The sequence below is a fragment of the Crocodylus porosus genome, unplaced genomic scaffold (genome assembly GCF_001723895.1).
Source record: "Crocodylus porosus isolate Cpor-Errol unplaced genomic scaffold, CroPor_comp1, whole genome shotgun sequence".
Taxonomy (NCBI): domain Eukaryota; kingdom Metazoa; phylum Chordata; order Crocodylia; family Crocodylidae; genus Crocodylus; species Crocodylus porosus.
The window spans coordinates 33,821,096-33,830,249 of NW_017728948.1; the positions used below are offsets into that span (position 1 = coordinate 33,821,096).

General features: G+C 41.6%; 1 protein-coding gene across 1 annotated transcript in view; it reads right to left on the bottom strand.

Moving 5' to 3' along the window:
* The window catches only part of DHX15 (DEAH-box helicase 15), a 95,975-nt gene that overhangs the window by 74,055 nt on the left and 12,766 nt on the right, over window positions 1-9,154 (bottom strand). Inside the window, exons 2-3 of the mRNA XM_019552719.1 lie at window positions 7,473-7,806; window positions 432-625 (exon numbers count right to left, since the gene is read on the bottom strand). Coding sequence (XP_019408264.1) covers window positions 432-625; window positions 7,473-7,806 — 528 coding nt within the window. The remainder of the gene's footprint in view (window positions 1-431; window positions 626-7,472; window positions 7,807-9,154) is intronic.

The following is a 9,154-nucleotide window of genomic DNA, read 5'->3' on the forward strand; positions in this document are numbered from 1 at the left end:
GGGAGGGGCGGGCATCAGCAGGCACTGGGGAAGTCCTGTTCCCCTGAGCACTGCCAGGAGTGACCAGGAATAACGGTCACAAGCTGGTAGAGGGTAGATTTAGGCTAGATATCAAGAGACACTACTTTACGGTCAGGGTGGCTAGGGTCTGGAACCAACTTCCAAGAGAAGTGGTGCTGACCCCTACCCTGGGGGTCTTTAAGAGGAGGCTACATGAACACCTTGCTGAGGTCATTTGACCCCAGTAATCTTTCCTGCCATGGCAGGGGGTCGGACTAAATGATCTATGCAGGTCCCTTCCGACCTGAGAAACTATGAAATGCTTTCTCCCCTTGTGGGATGGGGCAGGAGGAAAAGCAAAGCACAAGGGGTTAACCAGAGACCCAAAAATAGGTTGCTTTCACTTTACAATGAATTGTTACAATACTTACTTCAGAATAGTTTTTGCACTACTGCAGTCTTCAAATCGAATAGAGTAACCAACCTCCTGGCCCAACATAACATCCATTTCATCAGCAACTCGTTGTGCCACACTCATTGCAGCTACTCTCCTAGGCTGGGTACACGCGACACCTCTCTTCGGTCCAGGTAGTGACCTCATGTATTCAACACACCATTGAGGGATCTGTCAAGAACAAATTTATAGCTTAAGTACACCTTATATGCCCACTCAGATACAAATGATATGGAATAAGTTGCATCAAAAAGGTAGTTAATAAAAATGCTATTTTACAGTCACAGTCATATTTCTGATGCTTATTCCCTCAATTAGGCACAAGAGATAAAATACTTTAAGTCATCTGATTGGTGGTAAAGAAGAAAGCAAAAGTTTATGCTTTCCAAATCTTTTAAACCTAAATCAAATACTAACAATCAAGTTGTACACATGGGTTATGTTAATTCAGAATTTACATAGAGGTTTTCATAAGATTTGCTATTTTTCTGATTATTAAACCACCTGGTACAGTCAATGAGGAAATGTATTGGTTGACAGTACATTAAACAATTGTCAGATAAAGCTTCCTAAACAGCTCTGTAATAAAGTCAGTATCAGCACATTGTTCCACTGACATCCAAGATAAAAGTAAATGCCTGTATAAAATTTCATATAAGACATAACATATTCCGCTTTAGGACATAAGTTTTGAACCAAATGTGTTTTGAAGTGTGCTTAAAAAAATACTTACTCACATGGGTAATTTCTTGAAAAGAAATGCTGAAAGAAATATGTCTGGCTGAAAAAAATATCATAGTGATAAGTAAAATTTACAAAAGGAGTTAGGAACCTTTGCTTGGTTACTTTTCCTTGAGGGCTAAGAAAGAAAAAATTAGCTTTCCCTCATCCCCATATGAATGTATTACTACTAGAATTAGTGTGTTTGCCAGATGAGCCACTTTGTGTTACCACAACCTAAAAGTTGCTTCCACAGATATACAACACTGAGTTCAAGAACACCACACACTTTATTCATAAAAACACAAGAAAATAATTTAACAAAATCAGAAGTGATAACCATGATTCACAACCAGAATGCTATGGCACACAAGGCTGCCTTGAGATCCTTTCAAGGGTACCATGCAATATTATTAGGTGTGCCAACACAATTCACAAGATTAGTCCAGAGAGTTCATATAGGAATCCATAACTTTCTGGCCTGCTGTGGTCTTTTGAAGTTCTTTGCAACAGAAGAATCTCTCTATTTTCTGTAGTCAAAGGGCTGAAAACTAAGAGTTGGCATTTTTCAAGGGATTCCTTGATTCTGAAAAGGTTGAGAACCACCAAGTCAGAGGGCAGGATAATCTTAGATTACTCTTAATACAATGATGAGGTTCTGTAAAACAAACACATCTCCATGAAAAAGCCCTTCATGTTAGAATTCAAATACGAAGCGTTTGGGAAGGGGGACACACACGACTAAAGGAGGCAGCTGCCGCAGCTTCTATACTCCAGCCCCAAGTCTAGGTCACAGCAAGTAAGAGTGGCAGCAGCTGCCTGCCTCCATCACCCTGCCTGGCCCCAACAGCCTCTGCTCCCTTTGCCTCCCATTCCACTGCCACTGTCAGGCATGGTTGCCACCCCATTCCCTCCCAGACCACACGGAAGCTCTGGCCCATGCCCAACCCTGCTGCTGCTGCGGCAGCAGCTCTGGCCCTGGGACGCTGCTGCATGGCCAGACAGGGTCCAGAGATTCCATGTATACCATGTCCCAGGAAGGAATGGAGTAGGAGCCAAACCTGACAGTAAGTAGCATAGGGGTGGGGCAGATGCTGTAGGAAGTAGTAGGCAGCACAGGTACCACTGGGAGATGGGGTGGGGGGGAAGCCGAGTGTATCCTCCCCACACCCCAACCACCTGCCCCCATGCCACTGCTTTTCCCACTGAAACAGTAGAAGGGACAAGTTTAAGACGACACTCAGATAATTAGATTCTATAGGAGGAGGAGCTGGTGGCATCAGCAGCATGCATCTTGTCTGTCTCACAAGACAACAGAACTGGGCTGAGTAAGCCTGCTCACTGAACCTGAAAAAGCAAAGCTGAAGTGAGCTCTCCAAGGTGCAAAAGCCTAGGCAGTGTGTATGGAGACATGGAGTCGCCCACACAGCAGCCTCTCGGTCTTCCTGATGCCTTCCAAAGGCAGGTAGCAATACATTTGGAGCCAGCTTGGCAGCACAGGCTGCAAGAACAAAGAAGATCACCCATCTGTCCATCATTCAGGGCTTTACTCTTAGCCTAGCTGCCAACCAGGCTTAAAGAAACTAGAGTCTACCCTATTATGGATTAGACCTCAGTTCTACAACCTTTTGCTAGTATATCCTCTGCCGGGGTAAGACTAGTACCCCACTCTAAAGTGCTCTTCTATCCTAAGGCATTGGCACTCTAGAGATTGCCAAGTTATTTAACTCCAAATACAGCTGCAGGTAGTACTGTCTACTGTAAATTATGGTAGCAAGTAAACCTGACCTGATTTAATTCTATACCAGGAAAATTATAACAAAATTTAGATTCTACCTAGGAGACGGTTATAATTGGGGTCGTCTTGGCTTCACTGTGTGCTGAAAAGAAAGCTGCTTTACAGACACTAGTAAAGATGCAAATTTAAGAAGCTGAAAAAGCCTCTCCACATCAAGTACCATAAGACTTGACCTAACCTTAAAGACTGCAGACTTTTCAGCTACAGTACCAATAAATATATTATTAAATTTTAAAATATTTTTTCTGGTAACAGCAGAATCTACTACAATGGTGTGACACATAAAAGTAGACTGTGCTTTAAGCGTTTTACCCGATTTAGATTAAAAAGTCAAAGATCTTTCTATATCAAGATTACAAACAGCCTCACTGCAAAGGGCATACAAGCACAAAGTCAGACAACTGATTCACACCAAGATGAAACTCAGTCACCATCCATTGTAGGAATTTAGGGGGGGGAAAAAAAAAAAAAAAATCTATAGCACTACCCACTCTTTGTAAAACTTAACATAAAGCTCACTCATTCCTTAACCAAAAATTAATGCCACCAAAAGCCTGCACTTTTTTTTTTTTGAAAGCAAACTATTTCTTCAGTAGTAAATGGTACTTTCATTAGGTTTGTATTAATATCCCTTGTCCTAAAAGGCTTCTAATACACAGAGATTTCCAAATACCACCACCAGATCAACCTGGTGAAAACCAGTTGTAGAGACAGTGGTCTATCTTAGACCCATTTGTAATGGATCAAAAAAGCAAAATCTATAGTCTCAACCTTCCCAGCAGCCACGCTGAAAATAAAACAAATGTGAACACTTAATGTGAACAGCTACTATCCATGTAGCTCAGTCCATGCTTAGGAAGCTGAAAGATATTATGGAAGCATCTCATTTCGTTCCATAATTGAGAAGAAGGAGCTGAGTTTTACATTTACAACAAATATTCAACTACTCTGTTATATAAGGATGTGGCATATCCTCCCAGTAATTAAAGTACTTATTCTGAATCAATACATTTTCTGAGAAAATACCACTAAATTGGTTAACTAATGATTTAAAGTTGTATTTTATAAGAAAGTCCTTATAAAAATTAGCACCCACAGCAGGTTTTTCTTCTTCGAAGTGAACTTAAAGGTAAAACTTTTAAGCTTTCCTTACAGCAAGAGTTTTCAGCCTTTCTGGATCAGTGTACCCCCGACAGCCGGATGTGGGGGCGGGGGCATGGGGAAGGGTGCAGCTGAATGCAAAGCAGTGGCAGCTGCTGCATGCAAGCTTCCCCCACCTCCTTTGTCCAGCGGGACACGCAGTACAGGATGATCCCACCCCTTCATGCATACTCCCTAGGGCCTTAAGTACCCCCTCGGGGTACACGACAACCTGTGCCTCACAAATGGAGTAGGTTCCCACCTGTGTAATCCTACAGAAGCTGCAAGCTGATGCTGTCTGCTATACACTATACCTGTACCAGTAGGAGCCAGTGGACCTCATGGCCACTGAGGCCTGCTGCAAAGGTCTGCCGGGGGGGTGGGGCACAGGGGAGCACCCTCCCCCTGCCCCCAACAACTGAAAGGACTGCCTGTCTTTATATAAAGAATATATAAAGTTTCTAAAACAAGGACATTCCGGACAAAGACTCCATACACTTTCAACTCTACCCTAAGTCACTACTATGTTAAGATGAAGTTGCACACTAATTCTTGGTTTGGGGGAATGACCCTGTAAATTCATAATTAGAATTAAAATAAGAAACCTACACATATTAAGTTATAAAATAGAGATTTACAAGGTGCCCCAACTATTTTATACAAACACATATTGGAAGAGGAAATTACTTAAAATCAGTTTAATCTAACTTGGAAAAATGCATGCTCAAATCCATTAATCATATGATTAACTCCATGATAACCCCAAACATTAGCTCTACACTGTGTGTGCTTTCACTGTTTTCCCATAATCAAACACACTTAGTCTTCAATGCCCCAAAATTCTGTTTAACATGCTTAGTTTTGGTGCAACTGAAATACTCCTGAAATTGATTTTATCCTACAATTATTGACATGTATATATGAATCACCTTGAACTACATTTTTTAAACATTTTTGTCTCAATGTGGGACTAAGAACAAACGAGTATAAGCAGCCAGTGAATACATTTCATGTGGAAACTATAAGGTTTTTGGCCAAAGGAATACAATTCTAGAACAGTTTTCCAACAGGAGTGGGGGAATGAACCCAAACAGTTTTAAGATGAAGCCTAATTAATTTATGAAAAGGCTAGTATAAAGGTATAGCCAACTCACGGCTCATGTGCTACAAATGGCATGGGCAGAATCAGGCAGCATATACAAATTTAAATCATTCAGCACAATTATCCCAGATTTGTTTTTCTGAGAGAAAAACTGACCTGTACAGAAGTTCAAATGAGGAATAGAGACCCTACAATGCAGGTGCAGGGCAGCCAGGGGTCCCTGGAACATGCAGCCCAGGAGAGCATTTCCGGGGGTGGGGGTTTGTTTTGTTTTCTTAAGTGAATGTAGGCAGAGATAGGGAAGGTGGGGACATGTCTGTGGTGTGAAGAATCTTCCAGCCTTCTCCTCCCCCATGCTATGTTCCAGCCCAGCTGAGGCTGGGAAGGGAACATGCTTTAAGTTATCCAGCACCCAAGTGCTGCAGTGTAATTCATGCAGAGAACAAGCCAGGAGGAGAACATGCCCCTCCCCCACAATCGGCTTCAGCGCTACCCTCAGGAGGCAAGTTCTGCTCCCTGCTTGGCTGAGACTGACACATGCTCTGCCACCCCCTGTGGGATGGGGAGGGAGAAGCAGCAGAGTACACTGGGTGGCTGTACGGAAGTTCTGTCTCCTGAGACTCTCCAGGAAGCCACTTCACTTGTGCTGTTCCTGAGTTACTCTTCTCCCCAAGTGGCCACTTCTTTTTTGGAAGAAAAATTACAAACTTCTGTAAATTCATAGTTTCTTCTAAGACATCAGGGACTCTTCAAATGTAATTTTATAACTAAATATATTTCTGCAATATCTATTAGAATTAGCCGCTATCTGTTTAAAACCATAAAGATAAGACGCACTTAAGTACCTATTTTTTTTGCCTATACAGGGGGATTTATTCAAGTAATGCAGTAAAGTACTTCTTGCCATAAATTCTTTGTGGAGAAAATATCCAGTAAGCTGTGTATATGATATGTTTGTACCTAAACTCAAAGTAGGAAATTTCTGCATTTTTAAATAAACCCTTCAGTCTACCACTCCCAATATCTTGCATGTTTTAGCAATCCTTTAATCCCTGGATGGATTATTTGGGTGCACACACACCAGAATCTCATCATCCAGGTAACTAGTGGCTTTAAAAGCCAAGTAAGGTTGGAAAGGACTTCACCTAGGCTGTCTAGTTCAACTTCCTGATAAACGCAGGATCACCGGCGACTAAACCGGAGGTTCCCAACCCCCAGGCCGCAGCCCAGAACCAGGCCACAAGGGTTGGCTGCCCATCTAGAACTCCAGACATGACTGGCATACTGCAAAGCAGCAGCCAACACTTTTCTATGCACTTCTGAACTGCAGTTTGCCAGTCCTCAGTTTGCCAGTCCACAGTCTAAAGAGGTTGGGAACTCCTGGACTAAACCACTAAACCTCCCTAATTCATAAGAACTATATTCCTAGCAAGGCACAAGCTAGGATGCACAAGAGCATCTCACTATCCTAGTAAGGAGTCAGCTGCCTACTGTGAAGTAGTAAAAGTGGGAATAGCCAAGAGTTAAACAGAAAATGGTTTTTTTGGTCTTACATGGAAGATCTGAACTCAGTTTCTTAGACATGCATGATGACCCAGGGATAGGAGTCAAACACCAAGTTTGGTCTCTGGCTCCAGAATCAATGAGCCATGGAGCTTTGGATAAATTACACACACTGTAGAAGACTACATAATTGAAGAGCGAATCCTCTCACTAGCAAGTCCTGAGATTTAACATGGGATTTTTTTTCAGTACAAAGTAACAGTCAAATGTTACTGAAACACTAGCTTTTCTATAGAAGTTCTTATGAAGTTCAAGTTCATGTCATTCAGTTCTCTCATTCAGTGGCAGATACATGTTTCAAGTAATTATTTTCTTTTACTTTTGACACAGTTGCAACTGTAAGGTGCAAAATAGGGACTAACATTTTAAGTGTTTCTGTAAATGTTTCTCTTCATCAGGCAAGATAGCCACTCCTAAGACAGACTTCCAGATATTGGGGGGGGAGGGGGGGGGGTTGAGAGATGAATCCAATTGCTTAATGACTGAAATTAGAGTAAGTCAGAAAGTTTCATTAAACAAGTCTTACTCAAGTCACTGAGACCTGTGACATGATTGTAGACAACAAATCTAAGACACTGAAATAAAAACTATTATTCTTAAACAAGTTGTCACATAATAATTAAAAAACAAAATTAAACCCTTCAGCAACAAGTCTTAAATTTTAAGAGCATCATATCAAATAAGCTAAAACTGACCTGCGTTGTTTTACCAGACCCAGTCTCTCCAACCAGTACAAAAGACTGGTGTCGAATCAGAATATCTGTGAATCTTTCCTTGTACTCCCAGACAGGGAGTTGAAGCCGTTTCTTCAGGATGTCATAGTATCGAGGCGTATGTGGTAGGTTTGTGAATGGATTAATACCCTGTGGAAGTACCGCTGGTTTTAAAGGTTGCATCCCCGATGCAGTAAGAACCATAGCATTAGATGGACGTAGATCTTTTTCCTTATCTCTTTCTCTGTCACGATCTCTATCTCTGTCACGATCCCTGTCACGGTCTTTAGAACGATCATCCCGATCCCGATCTTTTCTAAAGGATTTGCAGAACACAGCAAAAAAACAGAATGTTAGTATAAATACTCAAGAACAGGATACATTTCCTTCAGGTGCAAAAAGTATAAAAAAAATCTTGATGGAAATTAGATTTTTAGGTTTTTTCCCTTAAAAAAGCACCATAATTTTTAACAATAGATTAAAAACCACTCTAATTAGGCTGATGGTTCACTGTGAGCTACATTATGCAGCTCATGGAAAGTAAATATTTTTAACAATCTTGCAAGCAGCTGCACATAAGGACATCACAAAAAGGGATAAACATAATTTTACTTGCTTGTGTCATTTCAAAAGCAGAACGTAATATCTGATGCAAATACAGTATTAGTTATACCAAAATGCTTATTGTTCTTCACAATAGCAAAATTCCTTTAAGTACAGACAAGATCAGAAGAATGGCCCCTTCCTAAATCAATTAACAAACATCAAGAACCAGAGTTACAGATGACAACTTTTTCTGTTCTTCCTCGTTTGTTACCACTGCAGAATCACTGTAGCTACAGGGAGAAAGTGAAATGCTATTCTGCAAACGAACAAAATTCTAACAACTGCAGAATCCATTACTAGAGAGAACATACAGACTGGTAAGAACATTGCTTCATTCCCACATTCTAGCATACATCTCTAACTTGAGCAGATCCCTTCACATATGCAAATCAAGCAAATTTGATATGGAAGTCACCATGTCTCAAACATAAAAAAACCCCAGTCACAGAATCATATCAAAGGAGTGTTTCCCTCATCACTCCTTCCCCAAATTTGTATCTAAAGAAATGTAGGGCTGCATTTGAAAGGGACCTTAGGTCACTGACAGACATTCATTTAAAGATATGGTGGGATCAATTCCCAACCCAAACAATCACAGCTTCTGCCATGCTACATATTCATGACAGGAGGCACAATTTTGGGATCAAGAATGAGATTCCAATTGTGCCAAACTTGCCAGTATAGAGGGAATGCAGAATCGTGATCCTGGGCTCCCCCTTGAACCAGCAAGTTGAAAGCTAGGTGCCCAACAGTAAGCTACTTTTCAACTCAAGCTGGAGACTGCACTAGGATCTGGAACTGTCCCTAGTATGGTCCCCACGGGGCCAACAATCAGGTGACTGTCAGCTGCATCTTGAAATACTCATGTGGTCCCTGCCAAGCTGACAATCAACTGATTTTCAAGACTCCATGCCCACTAGCTCTGGCTTTCCTGCTGGGAGTGCTGGAGCCAAAGAACTTCCTCTGCTGTGGATGTTAAAACCTGCATCCACAGGATGCTGGGATCAGGGAGAGGCTTCTTGATTCCAGGGTGCTAGGCCTCTGGCATCAAGTAGCAG